General features: G+C 50.7%; 1 protein-coding gene across 1 annotated transcript; it reads left to right on the plus strand.

Annotated features, from left to right (window-relative positions):
- On the plus strand, nt 1-21,444 carry LOC111139261 (alkB homolog 5, RNA demethylase). The gene is made up of 4 exons (XM_022491488.1): nt 1-1,498; nt 10,336-10,416; nt 20,187-20,342; nt 21,160-21,444. The coding sequence occupies exons 1-4, from the start codon at nt 729-731 to the stop codon at nt 21,335-21,337; spliced, it is 1,185 nt and encodes a 394-aa protein (XP_022347196.1). The 5' UTR covers nt 1-728; the 3' UTR covers nt 21,338-21,444.
- The last annotated feature ends 481 nt before the right edge of the window (nt 21,445-21,925 follow it).

Below are 21,925 nucleotides of genomic sequence, written 5' to 3' on the forward strand. Positions count from 1 at the left end.
TGGTTGCGCGTTGAGGGCTGAGGCGTTTTCGAGCATTTGGACGATGCCGTGACGCAGCATAGCGACAGTGTTGACAGCGTGAGCGCACCCCTGTGGAGGGAGCCCTTCGGTCGCGGAGGTGGCGCGTCAAGGAGGCAGGTTGCTATTTGAGGGTGCTCCCTCGGAGCCCTTCAGTGAGTGGGGGAGGGGCGGCGGACGCCGAGCGGTCCCCGTCTGCGCTTGCGCCGGCGCCTCCGGTGACCCGGCCTACACGCACGCGCATGCCCGCTGCGCGTGGAGCCGCGGTGGCCGGCGGCATTGCGCGTGCGCGCAGAAGAGCCCGCTGAGGAGCGGCGCTGGCGGACGTCGGGCGGACGGCCCGTGACGTCGTGAGGAGCGCTTTAAAGTGCGGGCTGGGCCGGGCGTCTGAGGGTCTGGCTGGGAGTCGGGTCGGTCTTCCGCGGCGGCCCTCCGCGGCATGAGGCGCTGCCGGCGCCCTTGGTCTCTGGGACGTGGAGAAGGTGGAGGAGGAGGAAGCCCCGTTGCCTCCACAGCTGCCTGACCCCCCGCCCCTGAGGCCCGACCCCGCGCCCGGTCCCTCTACGCCCCCCGCCGGGTCCCCCGGTCTCGCATGGGGGCTTGGCGCTGAGGAACACTTTTTCTCCCGGGGCGCCGGGGCGCGTCCTCCGAGAGCCATGCCCGGCCGCCCCTCCCCCCCCGGAGGACCCTAGAGCAACGTCGCGGGGGCCATGGCGGCCGCCAGCGGTTACACGGACCTGCGTGAGAAGCTCAAGTCCATGACGTCCCGGGACAACTATAAGGCGGGCAGCCGGGAGGCAGCGGCCGCCGCCGCCGCCGCCGTAGCCGCCGCTGCCGCCGCCGCCGCCGCCGCCGAGCCTTACCCGGTGTCCGGGGCTAAGCGCAAGTACCAGGAGGACTCGGACCCCGAGCGCAGCGACTACGAGGAGCAGCAGCTGCAGAAAGAGGAGGAGGCGCGCAAGGTGAAGAGCGGCATTCGCCAGATGCGCCTCTTCAGCCAGGACGAGTGCGCCAAGATCGAGGCCCGCATCGACGAGGTGGTGTCCCGCGCGGAGAAGGGCCTGTACAACGAGCACACGGTGGACCGGGCCCCGCTGCGCAACAAGTACTTCTTTGGCGAGGGCTACACGTACGGTGCCCAGCTGCAGAAGCGCGGGCCTGGCCAGGAGCGCCTCTACCCGCCGGGCGATGTGGACGAGATCCCCGAGTGGGTGCACCAGCTGGTGATCCAGAAGCTGGTGGAGCACCGCGTCATCCCCGAGGGTTTCGTCAACAGCGCCGTCATCAACGACTATCAGCCCGGCGGCTGCATCGTGTCTCACGTGGACCCCATCCACATCTTCGAGCGCCCCATCGTGTCCGTGTCCTTCTTTAGCGACTCGGCGCTCTGCTTCGGCTGCAAGTTCCAGTTCAAGCCTATCCGGGTGTCGGAACCGGTGCTTTCCTTGCCAGTGCGCAGGGGAAGCGTGACTGTGCTCAGGTAACCCACCTGGGAGGAGGGGGCGGCCCTGCATCCTGCTGCCGTAGCTGCCCACCCTCACCCGCAGGGCAGCAGCAGACAGGAGCCCGCGCTTTACAGTTCTGACCCATTCTTCTGGTTTTGGGGGGAGGAGGGTGTGGAGGGAAAAAGGGTCTGTGTTTAAAACAGTGTAGTAATAAAGTAGGGATCGGTCAGGATACCAGTCTAGAATTTTGTATTCCGAGGGCAGGTTTGGCATGATCACGCAGGCTTGACCAGGAATTGATACAAAGGCATCTTTCTAGAAGGCTGAGATTTAAGGAGGCTGTTTCTGTGCGTGATTTTAGCAAGTCACTTTTTCTTTTTCTGGGTCTCTGTTTCCAGATCTGTGCTTTTCTGAAAAATAAGTTGAACTCCTATCTGAAAGTCTCTCCAACTCTGCTGTTTTCATGTTTGTTAAAAAACAAAAACAGAAAAACGGAGGACATGTGTGAGGATTTCTTAACAGAGAAAATGTGGAGGAAGGTCCCTGAGAGTAATAGATAACACATTCTCTCTTCCCAGCACAGGGAGTGACTTCACTGGAGTCAGATAGTTTAGTGCTGGGGCAGAAATAGGGTGCAGTGGACTCTGAAAATTCTGTCTGCCGAAGAGCCTGTTGGGCCTTTGTAAGAATGTGTTACCTGTTACCGGGGCCCTATGAAACCAAATAAAGCAGATCTCTTTACCTGGTATTTGGCTTTGTAGTTGCGTCAGCCACAGAACTTAGGTTCTTGGCCTGTTTTGGGTCCCAGATCCTGCTGAGAATTCACTCAGTACCCTGGCCCCCAAAAAGGTTGCCTGCTGGAACCCCTTTGTTGTTTATATAAAGTGGAATATTTGTTTGGAGGCTGTGTCCTTCCAGCCCTAGAACAAGTAACCTAGCACTGTACTTCAGTAATCCCCAAAACCTCTTAGGAGCTCTAGACTGCAGCTTCTCAGACCCGCTGCTTGACCACTGAATTCTAGTATAGGATCAGGACATGCCGAGTTTTTGTGACCCGCTTAACCTGTGAAGTCTGTGCCATGGGCCCTGGTCCTGGGGAGAAGCCGGTACCCTGGAGTCCTCTTAATATGAGGCAGGTCACCAGTCTCATTTGAGTTTAACAGCTGAGGCTGCGTCTGTATTTGGGGGTGGCAGCAGAGCCTTGTGATATCCCAAGGTCTCCTCACGGGGAAGTTTGGGAAGTCAGTGGTAGCCAAAACAGTATTTTGCATCTGAAATGTAAGACAGCCACTTATCTGTCAGTGCCCCTTTGTCATTTGGGCTTCCAAGCTTGTCCTTAGATCTAAGTGGTGATCCCAGATTGATGTCTTAGTAGAACCCTTTAAGGTGGGATTTCCAGGGCAGACCCTCACAAGTGGCTTACTCTGTAAGGCAGTTTGGTGTCTGACTTCGTTGAAGGGCTCTTGATGCTAAAAGGACCTCACACAAAGGCCATTTAGTCTCTTAAGGGGATAATAATTTTCCATATAGTCACAGGTCTTTAAGGTTGTCATGAGCTGTAGCAGTGGTTGGACGTGTAATGGGTGGTCATAAAAAACAGTTTGTGACTCTGAGGCTTTCCTGTTCCCCAGAGTGTGTGCACACACACACCCCGCTGTATTGAAGAGCAGAAGTTTCAAGTTCTCAAAATGCAGGTCTGCTAGTGATCAACAGGATTGCATCATCAGGAAAATTTTCTTCATCTTTTCCTTGGGATAGTAAAGTTCTAAAGCTTTCCCAGTCTCTTCCAACTCCTGGATTCTGACTTGGCTGTAGAGTTAATGTGGGAGGCTCAGCCATATCCTGAAAAGTGCTGCCCCAGGCTTTGAATCTAGCTCGGCTGTCATTTGCTTTGGCACCTTGTGGGTGTTCTTTGAGCTGGCTTTCCTGTCTGTAAAGTGGGGGTAATGCCAACTTCCAAAACCTGTTAGAACTAAACACGGTGATTGGGTGTTTATACAGAGCCTGGCACGGAGTAGGCACCTAAGTGGATATTTGCTTTCATATACAACCATTTAATGATCTCTTGCTCTCTTGTTGGGGAAAGGGCTAGGCATTTGGTGGAGCCTACAGCATGGCTCTTCCCTTCATGGAGTTCACAGCCCAGTGGAAGCCACGGGCAGTTACAGCCCAGGAAAGTAACTGCAGGAGTACTTTGAAGGTGGGGGAACCCATTTTGGAGTGTTAGTTTTTAGGAGGAAATAAGGTAGAACGTGAAGGGTGACTAGAAGTTAGCCAAGCAAAGAAGTTAGCAGGGAGAGCACGGAAGCTTTGGTGGCAGTAGCAGAGAGTAGCCATAGGTAAGGGGGGAGCAGGTAGATGCTAACTTGAGGCTGATGGTATTCGACTTTAGTTCTCCCATTCAACCTGGACCTGAAGCAGAGAGTCTGGCGAGGCGTGCCATGGCAAAACACTACATCAGATCTTCTCCGTAGTAGTACTGTTGACATTTTGGGTTGGCTGATGCTTCATTTTGTAGGGGCTGGTCTGTGCATTGCAGAATGTTTAATAGCATCCCTGGTCTTTGTCTACGAAATAGCAGTTTCATCTTCATGGTGACCAAAAATGTCTCCCAGGTATTGCCAGCTATCCTGGGGTAGGTAGGGCTGCAAAAATCCTTCCAATTAAGAGCCACTGCTCTAGGGTTCTGGATGCCCCCACTAATTTTAATTTTCCAGCACCTGCTTACTTGGTGTACTCTGTTTACTTGGTATGCAGGTGGATGTACACCTGTCTGTTAGTAGTGCCTCTTTAAGTGCTCCTTGGGCTTTTCCCCAGGCTGGTAAGAGGGGATGCTTTCTTTGACTTCCTGGTATGTATCCTAGCCCAGAAGTGATGAGCTGTAAAGCTGCAGATTGGAACATGGGGGCTGATGAAGATAGTGGTTCTCTGCAGTTGGGGAGGGTTTTTAGTAATTCTCATGTGACTCAGACATTAGTTGTTGGTGCAGTAGAGTCTATACCCGTTCCAAGGCTACATGGCAGGAATACTGTTTTATGTGTAATAGTTGTCAGTGTAGACGTTAGCATGTGGCAAACATTGACTCAGCAGTGCCCAAATGTGGGCATTTAGAGCAGTGCCTCACAGACCCTTCTGAAAGTGCTTTAAGTGTCTTTCCAAACCCAGTTTTTGTTGTTGTTTTTGTAACCTTCCCATGTTGGGCCTGGTTGGGTCCCCTCTTAATACTGTTCTCCAGGGAAATAAGTATCTTTCACCTCTTTCTATCAGTTCTTTTCACATTCTTTCTCCTGTTCTCTGTAGGGTGAAGGGGCAGATTAAAACACATTTTAGTTGGATTAATTAGAATAATTACCTCAAGGCTAATTGCTTACTTGCTGCTACTTTTAATCACTGCTCCGTGGTCTGTGGTTGTGGCGGCATGCCCAGAGACCCAGGCCTTATTAGCTACCTGTTTGGAAATGACTGTTACCACCCAGCCATGGGACATGCAGAGTTGGGCACAGCCTGTGCCTTCTAGGTAAAAACTAATATTGGGTGGAGTGGGCACCCCTGTTCATTCTTCTCTAAGGGCTGATCTTATTCAGCTTTTGATAGCAATATTTAGCTTTCTGGCTTAAAATAGTTGGGAAAGTAGGGCAGATAGGTCCTGGGCCACATCTCTTGTGTGCAGTCTGATTCCATGGGAGGGGGAGGAACCTCAGGATGAAGTCAGGGCTGTGCTGTGCATTCTTAGGGGGAGCTCTGGGCCAAGGGGATTGGCTGGCCTTGGTTCTGCCAGGCCTAACAAGAGGCAGCAGCAGCAAAGGGAAGGAGGCTAGTGGGTAAACCATGGTCTTAATCATGAAGCTCAGAGCAAGCAGAAAGTAAACAGGCCGCGCAGGTTTCAGGGCTGGCTGGCCATTTTCGCCTGGGGAGTTGGTGTTCATCCATTGCTGAGATACGGTGCTAGCTCTCTGGAGGCATGGGCTCATCTTTGCAGACTTCTTCCTTGGGAGTGGTAGGTATTAAATGTCCTTTTCTAAGGCCAGTGAGGTCCTCAGGATAGATTGGACCTTGTTACCAGAAAACACAGATGGGCTTTTCTCTCTACTTCTTATTACCTACCTCCTCCCCCAACCAAAAAACCAAAAACCAGGATAGCGTAGATACTGAAATCAAGAGTGTGATTAGAGTTCCAGCGTCACCACTTTATAATTAAGTTACTGAGGAGGGGTCAGTGGGCCCTGTCACAGCTGCCAGGAAGTTCTAGAAGGCTTTAGCTGTTTGACCTTGGGTAAGTAACTTAACCTCTCCGGGCCTTAGTTTTTCTCTGCAAAATGGGCTATTGATGGCATAGAGTTGTAAATGGAGGTTGAATTTCACGCTGTTGAATGCTTGAAGTTTAGGTAAATTGTCTCTGGAGATGAGCTACTTTTTGTGCTTAGCTACTCTCTAATTATACCTTGATGTGGAGAGAATTGGGACCTGGAACAGGTTGACCTTCCTTCTGTATTCATAAAGTCCCAGGACTTCTCATAAAGCTAGGCCATGTGTCCTCTTAGAAGGTTGGGTCTGGTTATAATGAGCGTGAGCTCACAATCCCACCCCTGTGCCCAGGTGGCTGAGCTGCTGTTCCCCAAAGGCTAAGTTTCTTAATCCTCTAGGCCCATTAGGAATGTGAGGCAAGCTTGTGGGGGCTGCCCAGAGCAGGTAGCTATAGCTGAAGGAAGGTTGTCTGGCAGTGCTGGTGATCTTGGCCAGTCCCTCCACCTCTGGTTCTGTTCTGTCCCGGGCAGGGCACAGAGTGGATGGAGAATGGTCGCTGTCTTGGATATTTGCCTTAACACTGTCTCCAAAACTGTTCCCTAGAGGAGAGATGTACAGTCCTGCACAGTCCCTTAGAGTTTTTCAGATTCCTCATTTAACTTGCACCTAATCCTCTAAGGAAGGATTTGCTGTGAGAACTTTTTTTTGTAGATGTAGGAACAGAATAGTTGAGCCCAACACACATTTCATTTAGTGTCCATTGAGTGCAGAGATGAATAAGGCCTTTGCAGCACTTTGTCTTACAGGGAAAACACAGTTTCCACAGGGCCAGACATAGTAGTAAAGGAGGGTGGGTGGTTGGTTGGTGTGGGGGAAACTCATCCTGGGGGATTTGAGGAAAGCTTCCCTGTGGAGAGGAAAGACTCTTAAGAGTCACTGTAAGGCATAGTGCTAGTGGGTTACAGAGCCAGGTCTGTCACTCTTGATGCTTGTGGTGCTGGTCACTGCTACATGGTGTGGGGGAAACTTGAAACGGCTCAGCCCAGGCAGGGAGCTGAAGGCTGACCAACATGAAGTATTTCCTCTTCTCCTTTCCCTGTGAAAACAAAGAGCAGGAGGCACTGGAACTTTTCTTCATGCCAAGGGTAGGCTGGACCCAGGGCATATTAAGTTTCAAGCTGGCAGACTGGGACTTGCAGATAGTTTCTCTTGTGGTAAGTAGGTTCCTTAGCAGTAAGTAATCCTCTGTGGTCTCTGCTGAACATTTTCTGTTGAAGTTTAGCCAGAAGAGCTTCCTTGGCCAGGACTTAAAGCCTCCTGCTCCCAGAGGAGCCTGAGATACTGAGGAGGGGTCAGTGGGCCATGTCACAGCTGCCAGGAAGTTCTAGAAGACCAGTGCTAATGAGCTGTTCAGGTGCATTCAGTGACACGGTCATTTCTGGGGTTCCAGGTGGTCTTACCTCCGCACTAGCTCTTCTGAGGCCTGTGTTCAGTGGCACAATTCTGGAGCCCTTGGGGAGCAGGGGCAGTTAAGGTTTGTTTGTTTGTTTTTAATTTTAATTTAAAATTTTTTATTAACATATAATGTATTGGGCAGGTAAGTTTTGGCAGACATCTGGGTTTACTCCTTCTTGAATGAATTGGGAGGTGAGGGCCCCAGTTGCCTATAGCCGTGTCAAACAGACTGATACTTACTAATAGTAGGAAAGATTGCCTGTGGCCAGTACTTCAGGTTCAGGCTTTAGAAATGTGCTTTGGTTTACCTTTGGGGAATTGGATTTAGCTCTTTGGGGGAAGTCCTGTGTTCATACAGGACTGTCTTGCACCCTGAACCTGTATTCTCCCAGTTTGGAGTGACAAGAGCCTAGAACGAGCTCTAGAACTAGTCCTGGGGAATGGGGCCCATGAGGCCTCTTCTGCTGGCAGATCCCCGCAAGAGGAACCCAGATCTCATTTCCTTGGCATGTACTGAACCCAAGTCTCTAGCTTCCCCCAGGGTGGTCCAGGGCCTCTCTGGCTTGTGTTCTGTGCTTAGTAAATGGGAATGCTGTGCCAGGCACAGTGCATTATCTAAGTTAATTCTCACAACAGCCCTACAGGTTTCGGGGGTACCAACCATGTAGTCATAGAACTCTAATTCTCCCTTCAAGGGAAGAGGCAGTGTCCCCCTTTTTAAAATCTTAAAATTGGGGCGCCTGAGTGGCTCAGTAGGTTAAGCATCTGACTCTTGATTTCAGCTCAGGTCATGATCTCAGGGTCATGAGATCAAGCTCGATGTTGGGCCCTGTACTCAGTGCAGAGTCATCTTGGGATTCTCTCTCTCCATCAGCCTCCCCTCCCCACTTCTGTGCATCGCATCCATGGTGTCTCTCTCTCTCTCTCTCTCTCAAATAAGATAGAAAATCTTATTATCATTAGTGGTCATAAAAGAATACCTAAGTTGTAAAGTATAACAAAGCGAACACCCAAAACCTACTTCTGTCCTTATTTCAGATGAAGAAACAGGTTTAGGTGCCCAGCAAGTGAATTCCCTAAGGTTACAACACTAGTAGGCAACAAAACTCAAATTCTCACTCAGGCCTCTTCAACTCCTCTAGCTCTGTGTGGCATTTTTCACTGTAGGCCTACAGATATTAATACGTGTTATCTGAGAGAAGGTTCTTTGGTCAGTGCTCAATTAAACAAAGTCAGCAGATTCTTTTGCTGTAGTAATTCTCAGATCTCTTAACATAGTCGTGCTTTTTTTTAACTCTTCAATATTTTCCACGTTGATTTGATTGTGGACACTTATCCATAGTCTCTTCTAGGACTTATGTTCACAGAGAAAATTGAAAACCTCTGGTCTAGGAGCAGCTCAGAGAAGGAATCTTTAAAGGTTCTGGGAGCGCCTGGTTGGCTCAGTCAGTTAAGCATCTGCCTTCGGTTCAGGTCGTGATTCCAGGGTCCTGGGATCAGGCCCCATATCGGGCTCCTTGCTCAGTAGGGAGCATGCTGCTGCCCTCCCTGCTTGTGCTCGTGTGCTCTTTCTCTCTGTCTTTGTCAAATAAATAAATAAATCTTAAATACATAAGGGGCGCTTGGGTGGCTCAGGCATTAAGCGGCTGCCTTCAGCTGGGGTCGTGGTCCTGACCAAGCCCCACATTGGGCTTCCTGCTCCGTGGGAAGCCTGCTTCTCCCTCTCCCTCTCCCACTCCCCTGCTTCTGTTCCAGCTCTCACTGTGTCTCTCTCTGTCAGATGAATAAATCTTTAAAAAAATCATTTAAAAAACAAGCAAGCAACAAACAAATAAACAAAGGTTCTGGGGATGCCAGGGTGGCTCAGTCGATTAGGGGTCTGCCTTCAGTTCAGGTCATGATCCCAAAGTCCTGGGATTGAGTCCCACATCAGGCAGGGTGCCTGCTTTTCCCTCTGCCTGCCACTTCTTCTGCTTGTGTGCACACGCACGGTCACATGCATGGTGTGTGTGTGGGTGTGTCTCTCTCTCTGACAAATAAAATCTTTAAAAAATAATAAAATAAAGGTTTTGTCTCTCCCAGCATGGCCTCAAAGCAGAGGGTTTTTTTTTCCCCCTCTTGGACTTACTTTTTTATTTGTCTTGCTTCTAGTTCTTGTCCACATTGGGGCAGCCTGGCCATTTTGAGGAGTTCTTCCCAGGCCTGCAGTGTTTCTAACAGTTACATGGTTGTCTTTTTAGTTGCCCTTGAGAAGGGAGCTGATGAGCAGCCATGGAGAGGAAGATTTGCGGTCTAGGGGTGGCCAGGGAAAAGCTGAGCGAGACCAGGCGAGGTGTTCACCTCCCACTACGCCTGTGGCTGAGCGTGGGTCTGGCTGTGTAGAGCCCTGCCTCAGCTCTGTGGAGGAACTTGGGGTGGGAGTGCCTCTTGGGTGCCAGGCTCCTGGCGAGGGCATGTGAGGAGGCTCAGGATGCTGAGTTTGCTTCCAGAGTTTGAAATCAGAAAGATGGTAGCTGTGAAGAGGACAGTCATCTACCCACATTCATTGGTCTAAGCAGTTTTTTAAATTGTGTAACTTGATGAAAATAAATAGATATTTGAGTGTGATGGGAATTCTTAAAATATCCCAAACACAGCTGTCTTCAAGATTTTTGGATCCCCCCAAATGGAGGTTTTTGAAAGCTTGTTTTCAAGTAGACAAATTGTCTTTTTAAGCATTGCAGCCTTAGTTCTCTCTGGTGACTCAGGGCTGTCTGTGTCTGCCTAGGCTTCCTCTTTGTGCTGAAGGGTGGGGGGGGCGGAGAAGAGGAGGAGGTGGAGTTCTTGTCTTCTCACCAAGGTATGGCCTGAGTCACTCTAGCTGCCTCCATAGTGCTTAAGGGTGTACCTTCTTGGGAGCCCTGTAAAAGAAGGGCTCTTGGCTTGTGTGGAGAGATTGCTGCTGTGGTTTATACCTTCAGGCTTGTCTTTGCCTCATCCCAGGTTTTTTTCTTGAGTGGTGTATCCTGGATCTTAACAGATGAATTCCCTTTCCACGTAGATCCTTGAACCTCTCAAAATAACATGGCAGCGGTGTCCATAAGACCTGGACCATATTTCTCTCTCTTTACCCTCTGGGAACTTCGGTTGTCTGTTCACTTTCCAAGCTCATATGCTCTGTGTTTATTTTCAGTGGATATGCTGCTGATGAAATCACTCACTGCATACGGCCTCAGGACATCAAGGAGCGCAGAGCGGTCATCATCCTCAGGAAGTAAGTGCCCCGGTGTCTGGCACCTGCAGGCCTGTCTGGAGGTGTAGGTCTGGATTCCCTTAGAACTTGGCTCCTCTGTATCAATAGCATAGCAGCATGAAGCCTGGGAGAGGAAAAGGCTATCAGGTCTCCTACTTTTTGATTTTAATTCTTTGAGGAAAAAGCTGTTTTGTCTTTTCTTCATTGGAAAATTAAGTTCTGTGGTTGTTTAACTAGGGAGTTGGGGGCTGAGCAAAAGCGTATGCTCCCTGTGTTTATGGATACAGTCTTGAGACAAGATTTAGGGACCCCTCTTCCAGACCTCCCTTCCCCCTCTCTTTTCCCCCATCTCTTTGGTTCTGATTTGTCACATGTGATCTTGCTGATTATTTTTAGACTGCACCTTAGCAGCCTGCTTTAAAAATGCCTGGGTTTTCACTTCTGGGAGGAGCAGGGAGTGAGAAGAGGAAACGAAGGTGGGAGGTTAGGCTGCAGTGTTTAGCAGGTGTATAGCTTGTGGCTGTCTCTCCTCTCTGGCCAGGAAGTTAGGGATATACTGACCAATATCACCGGTCCTGGCCTCTTCCGCACTTCTGGTTTTCTGCTCATGGGATGAATGGACTGAACCAAGCGGATGCTGGGTCAAGACAGGCTTGTCTTTAGAGTGGAGTGCAAGAGGCTAGATGATTGTCCAGGGTTGTACAGATGACAGTGAGGAGAGCAGAACCACTGCCGGGACACCCCCCCACCCTCCGCACTGGCTAGAACACAGTGTCCTATAGCTTGCCATCTTTTTTTTTTTTCTTCTTTTAATTTAAATAAACATTATTTTTAGAACGGTTTTAGATTTACAGAAAATCGTAAAAATAGTAGAGTCTTTGTACTCCAAGCACCACTTCCCCGATATTAACATATTAGTAAGATATGTTTGTTATAGTCAAGAAAGCAAATTGATATATTATTATTAACAGAAGTTCCTATGTATTGGGATTTCCTTAGTCTTCTTGTGACATACTTCTTCTGTGCCAGGACCCCACATTACATTTAGTTGTCAATCACCTTAGGCTCCTCTTGGCTGTCACACTTTCTCGGACTTGCCTTATTCATGATATCACTGGTCAGATATTTTGTAGACTATCTCTCCATTGGAATCTGGAATTTTTCTCCTGGTTCTACTGGGGCTCGGGGTTTGGGGGGAGGAAGACCACAGAGGTGAAGCCCGCTCGTCTTCCGTCCTATCCAGGGCACAGGACTTCTCACTGTTGACGGTGACTAGGAACACCTGGCTGAGGTTGTGTCCACTGGCTGCGCTCTGCTCTCTAGAGTTGCTGCTTCCCCTGGGGTAAGAGGGAAGTCTCTGTGCGCAGCTGGCCCATAAGCAGTGGGGAGTTAGCTCCAGCTCCCTGAGCAGGGAGTCGCCACCCAAGTTATTTGGAATTCTTCTGCAAGGAGATTTTGTTTCTTCTTCTCTTCTTCATTCATTTACGTCTTTATTCAGTTGTTTACTTACATCAATATGAATTTATGGGTATTTGTTTTATGCTCCAGCTATGCCAGCTTTGGCCATTAGGAGTTCTTTCTCTCTCTCTCTTTTTTCTTTCTCTCTCTTTTAAGTACATCCTTATTTTCTGGTTTGCCATCCTTTATTTATTTTAAAGATTGTATTTATTTATTTGACAGAGATCACAAGCAGGCAGAACAGCAGGCAGAGAGAAAGGGGGGAGCAGGCTCCCCGCTGAGGAGAGAGTACAGTGTGGGGCTCGATCCCAGGACCTGAGCCAAAGTCAGGGCCTTAACCCACTGAGCCACCCAGGCACCCCTGACTTACCATCTTTTTAGCTTCAGTTTATAACTGAAAGCATCTTGGCCTTTTGGGTCTTAGTATGCCAACATAATGTGGTGGATGAAGTCTCTTTGGCATGTCTCCACCACTTTGTCAAGTCAAAACTTCGAGTATCGGTTGTACCTGTGTAGCATGGAAATGATAGAGACCTAAAGGACGATCCTGGGGTGCAGGCAGAGCACCAGGCACATGTGGGAGCTGCAGACGGGAGTCTGTACAGGAGCTGGCAGTGTCTGGCCTCTAGCCTACAAATATTCCCAGAATTCATCAGAAGAAGGGTTTTTTTTTGTTTTGTTTTGTTTTGTTTTGTTTTGTTTTTTATTTATTTATTTTTTAAATATTTTATTTATTTGACAGAGAGATCACAAGTAGGCAGAGAGGCAGGCAGAGAGAGAGAGAGAGGGAAGCAGGCTCCCTGCCAAGCAGAGAGCCCAATGTGGGGCTCGATCCCAGGATCCTGGGATCATGACCTGAGCCGAAGGCAGAGGCTTTAACCCACTGAGCCACCCAGGTGCCCCTGTTTTGTTTTTTTAAAGGGATCTTTGAAATGTAGAAGTTCTGAAAGGATTTTTTTTTTTTTTAAAGATTTTATTCATTTGACAGACAGATCACAAGTAGGCAGAGAGAGAGAGGAGGAAGCAGGCTCCCCGCTGAGCAGAGAGCCCGATGCGGGGCTTGATCCCAGGATCCTGGGATCACGACCTGAGCTGAAGACAGGGGCTTTAACCCACTGAGCCACCCAGGTGCCCCAGAAGAAGGGTTTTTATCTGCCTTTCTGCTTTATTTTCTTGTGGTTCCCAGCACAGGCCAAAACCCAGAACACGGAAGTGATGCTGTCCAGAGTGTAGCTCCCTTCTGGCCTCTTCTCCCCAGTCATTTCTTCCTGGGCTATACTGGCACTTCAGCTGCAGCCAGGGATAAGTGCCCCACCTAGGCCAGGAGCTTGGAGAGGAACTCCCAGGGTGATACAAAACCAGAGCATCAACTTCCCGGGTGTTTCCTGCAAGGCTCTCAAAATAGCTTATCCTAGGGAAATCTTCACTGGAGGTGCAAATGAAGTGGCCATAGCTGGAGTGTCAGGTCATTCTTCCAGCTGTTTCCTTCCTCTTCGGCAGTGGCTCCCTTACTTGACATCTCAGGCTGACTGGGTTGGACGCTTCTCAGTGGAGTTAGGAGCCTGCACTGTTAACCAGGTCCCCCTGGAAGCTCTTCGGCCAGCTGGGCTCCTGGCAGTGGTCTGACTTTGGAGAATGACTGTTGAAAGGTCAAAGAGCATCAGTCATCTACCAACTTGAATGGGCCCAGGAGCCAACCACAGACTGGGTTAGACGGCAGAAGCACAGAGCTTTGGTATGGGAGGGCTGGAGAGGAATGGGAGGATGGCCCTCCGCTTCCCTGGGTCAGCTGAGCTAGTATACCGCCCAGCTGTAGAGAGACAGCTCAGGACCAGATGAGAGGCCCAGGATAAACACCAGGCTCCTTGTTGGGCTTTGCCTGTCCATCCAGCCTAAGCTTTTGGGAGTTTTCCTTGTTGTCTTGTCCTCCACACTTACATTAAAGTATTGCAGCTCCTAGTGTGGTCCACGGGTTTGGATCCTTGCAACAGTGTGACCTCTGTTGGAAATGTTTTCCCATCAACATGTTCATCTTCCTCCACATCCTACCCTGCAAATGACCCACCTATGCACAGTGAAAGTTGGTTGACCTAGCCATCCCTCAAGGCTCAGGTGCTGACTGTTTTGACATGCAGAAAGCATCAGACACATACCTGTAGCCCTGTCAGCGCATCCCCTCCCTCTTTAGACTGTTAGAGCCCATATACTTGCCATTGTGAATTTCCAAATCTGCATTCTGTGGGGATGGGGACCCTGCTTATCCAGGCCCAGCACTGAGGCCCAGCCCAGAGGAGATACCAGAGGGGGACAATGCAGGTGAATGAGGAGCAGCTCCAGAGTAGCTATATGGGCTGGTCTTGGAAAAGGACGAGCTGGTGACGGGATGAAAAAGGGAGCATCCTGGCCCAGGCACTGCCCAGGCATTAAGGATGTGGTCTTGATGGGCACCTGGCTGACTCGCTTGCTGGTGAGTCCACATCTGGGTGGGTGGAATCTGGGCATTGAGCCTGGCCCTGCTCCATAGGCAGAGGGGATGGAGCCAGTCTTGCCTTCTCTTAAGTTTGGATAAAAATTGCACAAACTGTTGTGGGAGGGCCTAGGGGCTCTGTCACCAGCTCGGGTCAGTCAGAGCTGCGACAGTCCTAAACGCCTCATGGTGGGAAATGGGTGGGTAGCCACCAAGTGCTTTTTGATTCAACACAGTGTGGCATCTTTGAATGTGAGTCTTCATGTGTGTGGCACCATTGTTTGTCACAGAGAAGACTCGAGGCTGGGAGTGATCACCTGAGAGTTTCCCCATGAGTGGAATTCTTGGGCTGCAGCTCAGTACTACAATCCTTTCGGGGTCACAGCCAGTAAATGGCTGAGGAAGACCTTGAACCCGGGTCTGCTGGTGTGTAACGGAGCTGGCATTTTACATGCTAGTACACCACCACCAGAGTAAACACTGTCTTAAAACCACTAAGTGTATCTGCTGGAGCCCAGCAAACAGGAGCAGCAGCAAACAGATTTAGCAGTTATATCCAGCTTGGTAGGGGTTGGGGATGGGTTGGGACAGGATTGGTGGATCTGACTCCTGAGCTAGAAATTGCCAGCCAGGCAGAGGTGGTAAGCTTGGGACTACTAGGTGGCTCAGCCTGTTAGTGTCTGCCTTCAGCTCAGGTCATGATCCCAGGCTCCTGGGTTCGTGCCCAGCACGCATCAGGCTCCCTTGCTCAATGGGAGTCTGCTTTTCTCTCTCTGCCCCTCCATGTGTGCGTTCTCTCTCAATTAAATAAAAATACTTCAGAAACACAAAAACAGCTCAAAGGCTAGAAGGTACAAAGTATAGAGGATCTCTGTAGTTGCGGGGAGGTGTGGGAAGGAGGTCTTGGATCAACACTTGATCATCAGAGATGGGTTGTGGGCCTTCAGAGCCTTCAGTTGGTGGCCAGGGCACCCAGTCCCTTGGCCTTCAGGAGACAACCCGGGCTGCCCTGGTCTACTTATAAGACCTTATATTCCTGCACAGCTAATCTCCAGTTAATCAGATAAAGTGGCTCAAGGCAGTGTTAATCGCCCATTTCTTTGCTTTTGGCTAAGGGAGCTCAGCGCAGTGGGTTGAAGCTGGGAAGAGCAGCTAGAGGTTCATTTGCCAAATGTTAACCAAGGTTGGTGTGTGCCAGGAAGCAGTGGGGTGAGGGATTTGCATGAGAGAGATTGTAGGCAGCTGAGCTAAATGGCTTATTTGGTCCTTCAGACCAGGGGTTTGCAGGGGTCAGGGGGAGACTGTTCCTGAAAGCAGAGTAGCCCAGGTATGAGGCTCTGTGATGAGGGGAGGGTGGGAATGAAGGGTGCATTCTGGGCTTCGTCCCTCGGGCCAGGGGTGGCCAGCTCTTGGCTTCCCTGACTTGGCCTGAGACATTGCCCCCATCAAGACATGTGCCATTGCTTTGTCTCACAAGATTCTCATCCCCTGGGCCAAGAGTTAGCCCACCTCAGTTTCCTGGCCCAGCGAGTATGTTTGTGCATGTGCATTTATCCTGCACAAGGAGTGTGAGAGCAGTAAGACCACCTGGAGATGAAACTGGCTTAGGCTCCTGGCCGGCCGTGCCCTGTCTTCACTGAAGACAAGCTGGTTACTTGAGCCCTGTGTTTTCACATAAATTGGGGCAGCGGTGGTGCTAGGGATGGTTAAATCAAAGAATGCCGTGCCTGCTTCTCCTGGCCCCTTCCTCACCATACTGCCTCTGAATTTGATGAGTCAGGGGTAGAGGATGAGGAAGGCTGTGTCCAGTCAAGGTAAGATATGAGTACAGGCACAGCGAATGAGAGGAAAGGGAACCTGGAGATAGGTTGTTTACTGGCCCAGGCCAGGGAAAGCAAGCTTGTTGTCTGACTGCCTGGTGTTGTGGAGGATATCAGTACCTTACCAGGCCTGAACGGGAGCTTGCTGGGCACCCACGATGCTGGCCCTGTTGTTGGGCTATCATCTGTGCAGCACTCCCTTCTGGAGCCCTGAGTTACCAGTATGTGGTATGACATGTTGGTAATCAGGTTGAATGATTTGGAGAGGCCCTTGGGGCCTCGTTATCTTGCAGGCCTGGGTATGGAGGTCTTCTGGAAGCCTTGCTAGGACCATGGGCCTTGGGTGCCCTCTGTTTGGGTTATACCCCTCGCATGCTTTTTAGGCTCTTTGAGACTGGTGTGGAAGCCTGCTAGGGTCAGAACTGCCTTGCAGGCAGCGACGTGTGTTGTTGGAAGGAGTTTGGTGGAAGATGGGGAGTGGTGGCAGGAGGTCTGAATGCCATTGCAGGAGAGACAATGGTACAGGTCTGTGCTTTGTGGGAATCTGACACTCTGGTGCTGGAGCTTAGACCTAGAGGCCCAGGTCACTCAGTAGACAAGGGGTGCTCAGACAGGCTTGCCACGCTGCCTCTCTGTTCCGTTGGGACTGTCCGGCTTTGTAAGCGCAAGGGTGCTTGGTGTGAGGGTGGAGCCAGAAGTTGAGGGATGGTTGGCCTGAGGCGCAGGCTGGTTCCTGGTCTCCTAGAAATGGTGTCTGCCTGGACAGCAGTCTGTTTTGTTACAGTGCAGCGAGCCCACCTTCAGAGGCCTTCATGGGATAGTGGCTGTGTGGCTTAGGCCAACGACTTGGTCTCCAATTAGTATTGCTTTCCCATCCTTACAGTGGGAATAGTCCTCCTCAGCAACTTCTCCAGAAGATTAGAGGATTCAGTGAGTAATAAAGGAACATGAGGAGAGCTCCTGGGATGGTCAGCCCCCTCTCTTCATCCTCAGGTCACATGTTAATGTGTTAATACTAATGTTCAGTCATCCTCCCTTTGGTTTGGCTTCCCAAGTACCTCTGTCCAATCCCTGCTTTTGTCCTGGGGGTGTCCTGATGCCTGGGTGACCTCATATACCTGGGGTGCCTTTCTGTAACCCCTGGATGTTGACTCAGATCTGTAAGCCAGGTCTCTTTGCCTCTTGTCACCTGAGGAGACCCAGGCCCAGCCCTTACTAGAACTTCTGACTTCAGAAGTTTATGGATATGTTTGCTGAACCCTGAGGAGTCTAGCATACTCCTTGAAAGTTAGCTGCCTTTTAAGAGGGCTGTTCTCAGAAATTAAGCTACCAGTGAGCACTGGGTTTGGGATCTTGCTCTAGCCTGGCTTCCTGCAGCATGGTAGCTTTTTGGAAATGGAGGGAGGGCAGAAACTCCTCCAGCTATTCTGAGATGTACTTGTAAAGCCCCAGGAGCACTTTTGGGCCCCAGAGCTTATACTGTCTCAGAAGTAGGTACAGGAGGCAGGGATTTTTTTAGTAGGGCCACCTCCTGATATCTCTTCTCTTGAGGCTGCATTCTGATGGCAGCAGTATTGTCATGTGCAGAACCCCTTCCCCTCCTTCAGACAGTGAGAGAGGAGCAGAGCCAGTCTGTGTTCTTGGCCTGTCTAGTCTCATACCTGTCTCCCTAATCTCTCCAGCGGCTCTACACCCATATGGGGGGGATGAGGCCTGACCTGCTAAAGAGGAGGTCCTTGGGCTCCAGTGATTTCTGATTCCCATCCTTGTGTCTGGGTGTTACCTGGCACCATCTCTTCCCCTTAACCCCTCTCAAGAATCTTAGACGTGAGGGGTGCTTGGGTAGCTCAGTCGGTTACGTGCGCCTTTAGCTCAGGTCATTACCTCCAGGTCTGGAATCCAGTCTGGCTTCCTGCTCAGCAGAGTCTGCTTCTCCCCCTCCCTCCCTCTTTCTCTCCCTTCCCTCTGTAACCCCCTCCCCTTTTTAAGTAAATAAATAAAATCTTTTAAGAAAATATTTTTTAAACTTGTTTTTGTGATTTTATTTATTTTTAAAGATTTTATTTATTTATTTGACGGACAGAGGTCACAAGTAGGCAGAGAGGCAGGCAGAGGGAGGAAGGGAAGCAGGTCCCTGCTGAGCAGAGAGCTGGACGTGGGGCTCGATCCCGGGACCCTGGGATCATGACCTGAGCCGAAGGCAGAGGCTTAACCCACTGAGCCACCCAGGTGCCCTAGCGATTTTATTTATTTTGGGGAGAGAGAAAAATGGTGAGCATGAGCAGGTCAGAGGGAGTAGCAGATTCCCTGCCGAGCAGGGACCCCGATGTGGGATTCCATACCAGGACTCTAGGATCATGACCTGAGCCAAAGGCACACCGCTTAACCAGCTAAGCCACCTAGGCGCCAACCCCCCCACAAATATTGAAAGTCCTAGCCTTGAAGGAGGCCAGTTGGTTTCTAGACTCTTAGAACTGAAGGAGGACCTAGGGACAGCCACATTTCTCCTTACTTTGTTTAGATGGGGAAGGCCTAGAAAAGGATGGTGGTTAGCCTGGATTCTAAGTGGCACCATTAGGGTTGGATCTTCTTCCTTTTGCTGCTAGATAGGTCCTGGTTCCCTGAGCCTGAAGGGCCCAGAGTGGAGGCCGAGACTGGTGGGCTAGTGAGTACAGCTGACCGTTCTGGCTTCCCTGTACATAAGGCCAAAGCAGGCAGGCAGGCGAAATTGCTCTGCTGGTCTGCCCACCACTTTGGGCCTGAGGGTGTTAGAATGTTGGTTCCCAGCTAGAAGGCGCCCCCTGCTGGCTTCAGGAGAAAAACCGTTGCCCGGGGTCAGAGCCCTGTTGTTCCAGCTTGTTAGGCTTGTTTGGAATCTCACCTGGGCTTAAACTTTTCTTCCACGACTTCCAGGACCCGTGAATTACCATAACCTTTGGGATCTAGTTTTCCCCATCTGTTTACAGCAGGTCAGCCAGTTGGAGGTAGGTAGAGGGATCTGTGAGTTTTGCATGCAGTTGTTAAAAGAACACTGTGTGGGTTAGGCCAGGGCAGCTCTCGGATTTCCCTCCTGCTGTCTTCCCTGCAGTGTTCTTGTGAAGGTGCTCTGCTCTGACCACAGCACCTTCCTCAGAACCAAGTTACTATTTTGTGCACAGCTGCCTACAGGAAGGGTGCCTTTAGGGCCTTCTGCCAGATGTGTTCCCATCACTCACCAAACCAGGCTTCTCTCCTGCCCCTTGCTGGTACAGCCTGACTTGCCAGCCTTCTCTGTATCACACAGGAATTGGGGTTTCTTCGAGGTTTCCCAGGCTTAACTTCCTCCTGGCCTGGCTTTATAAAGGACTCTGATCACTGCCTCGTCCACACTTCCATGTTTTCCCTTTATTGGGCAGCATGTTCCTTAAAACTCAGGCCTAGTGCTCAGCGGGGATTCTGTCTTCAAAAGCCCTTCGGCCTTGACTTGGTTAGCATCCTGTAACCAGCAGAAGCTGCCAGGTGGCTGTGGTGAGATCAGAGCCAAGTGTGTGAATGTTGAGTTGGGCCTGGACTTCCTGGCTCTCCCATAGCTTTAGTGTTACTGTGTAAGAGAGTGGGAGAGTCTCTTTTCCTTTTGTAGGCCTGGACCAGGGGAACCTTCCTTCCTGTCTTGATATTTCAGGAAGGATGAGGGCATCTGCTGGAGTATTTTGGGGCCCTCAGGACTCTGGCAGGTGGAGTAGAAGCCCCTGGAGAACCTCTGGGCTGGAGTAGGGTGAGTGGGGCTGCTTGTCCAACTGAGAGAGAGCGAGCCCTGGATCTTTCCCCTGGTGTAGCAGATCCCTATCACTAGAGGTCTCCAAACAGAAATGTTCCTCTTCCTACTCCTAAGCCTGAACGTAAGAAGGCAGGTGTTTGCAAGTCAGCCAGACCTAGTTGAACTATGAAGAAAATGAGGCACAGAGCAGAGGCTGCTGGCTCCCCTCTCCCTGGCCAGAGAATGGGTCTCATGGGGCCCACTCGCTCCCCAAGGTCCACTGGTGACCCCATGCGTGTTTCCTTTGCAGGACGAGATTAGACGCACCCCGGTTGGAAACAAAGTCCTTGAGCAGCTCTGTGTTACCACCCAGCTATGCTTCAGATCGTCTGTCGGGAAACAACAGGGACCCTGCTCTGAAACCCAAGCGGTCCCATCGCAAGGCAGACCCTGATGCTGCCCACAGGTACTCAGCTTAGGAACCTTCAACAAGGGCCAACAAAGCAGCCCCATGGCCCAGCCTCAGGGTGAAATAGGTGGGGGAAACCTGGGGTATGTGGTTAGAAGCGTGGCATTGACCACTTTTCCAAGCCTTAATGTCTGCTTCTAGGTCAGTGGAATTGGCGGCATTCCCACCTAGCCCGTGACCAGCTGCCTGCACCCTCAGAGAGCAGGGCTTGGGCTGAGATTCTGACAAGTGGGAAGGTTTTTTGGGCTTCCCATGACTTCCCTTGTTCCTTCCACCCAGACAAATGCTCTAATGAGTACTTAAATGTTAGGAGGGAAGCTCGGGATATGGAAGATAGCAGACCAGGGACCCATTTCAGAAGGGTTGGGGAAGACTTCTTTGGATGTGTTTAAGCTGAGATGAGAAGGATAAGGAAGCTATACGTGAAGGCCCATCTAGGCAAGAGGTACTGGGCTGAAACCCTGAGGCAGGAAAAGCTTGCTGGTCAGGGCCTAGTGGAGTGGGTGAGCAAAGTGCAGGGAGGTGATGGCGGGATCGGGCAGGGCCTTGAGGCTGTACTAGGGAAGTCCGCCTCCTGTCCAGCAGCCTTGGCGGTGTCCTTGACTCAGCAGACCCCCCAGGGTAATTGGGAAGTGTTTCAGAGACTAGGTATGGCCACTGCACTTAGTGGGCAAAGAGACGATGCCAGTGTTTCTGCCATTACCGTCCCTCCTGGAGAACCGCCGAGCTGGAGCGGACCATCCTGCAGATGGTGAGGGCCCAGCACAGACACAGAGGTGTGAGGGAACGCTTCCGCCCACCCCTTCCCTTGCAGGCCTCGGATCCTAGAAATGGACAAGGAAGAGAACCGGCGCTCGGTGCTGCTGCCCACACACCGTCGGAGAAGTAGCTTCAGCTCTGAGAACTACTGGCGCAAGTCCTATGAGTCCGGGGAGGACTGCTCGGAGGCGGCAGGCAGCCCCGCCCGCAAGGTGAAGATGCGGAGGCACTGAGGCGTGCCGTGCACCCCTGGGAACTTTGGTTACTCCTCATGTAGCTGCCCCCTCCTTTTGTTCGTTTCGGTTTTTTGGTGTTCCGTTTTGTTTTTGTTTGGTTTTTGTTTTCATTTTTTGGTTTTTGTTTTTTTGATCCTGAATTTTTTTCCTCGGGTTTGTTGCCTGTTAAGGCTGAAGAACAGATTTGGCTGGGACCTGATTCTCGTGTTCTCGGTTTTCCTACAAAATGGAAAGGCTGTTGGCATCTGTAGGGGACAGAAGCTCACGCTGGAGTGGCCAGTAGAGATGTGGGGGGCAGCTGTCCTCAAGTGGGGCTGTCAGGCTGGGTTTATTTAAAAGCAACAAAATGTTTTGGTTAAGAAAATTCTTGTTTTGCTTTAAATGTAAATCTTCTCAGTGTTGTAAATGAAGTTCAGTCTTCTGTCCCTTCCCCTCCCACCTGTGTCTGCGTCCTGGGTTGAGGTCTCATGCTCCTTACTGGTTCTGCTGGAGGCCTGCTGTCCTCCCACCTCTCACCTGTTCTCCAGGGTCTGGAAGCCTACACAAGTACCCTCTTCCTCCTGTAGCAGAGTTGTTCAGGATGAC

The sequence above is a fragment of the Enhydra lutris genome, unplaced genomic scaffold, assembly GCF_002288905.1.
Source record: "Enhydra lutris kenyoni isolate GAN:26980312 unplaced genomic scaffold, ASM228890v2 scaffoldscaffold97, whole genome shotgun sequence".
Taxonomy (NCBI): domain Eukaryota; kingdom Metazoa; phylum Chordata; class Mammalia; order Carnivora; family Mustelidae; genus Enhydra; species Enhydra lutris.

Bases quoted from the DNA above. Each gene is read 5' to 3' on its own strand.
- LOC111139261 (XM_022491488.1), top strand. From the start codon at position 729: ATGGCGGCCGCCAGCGGTTACACGGACCTGCGTGAGAAGCTCAAGTCC. The intron at 1,499-10,335 runs GTAACCCACCTG...GTTTATTTTCAG, and splicing joins GGAAGCGTGACTGTGCTCAG to TGGATATGCTGCTGATGAAA. The intron at 10,417-20,186 runs GTAAGTGCCCCG...TTTCCTTTGCAG, and splicing joins GCGGTCATCATCCTCAGGAA to GACGAGATTAGACGCACCCC.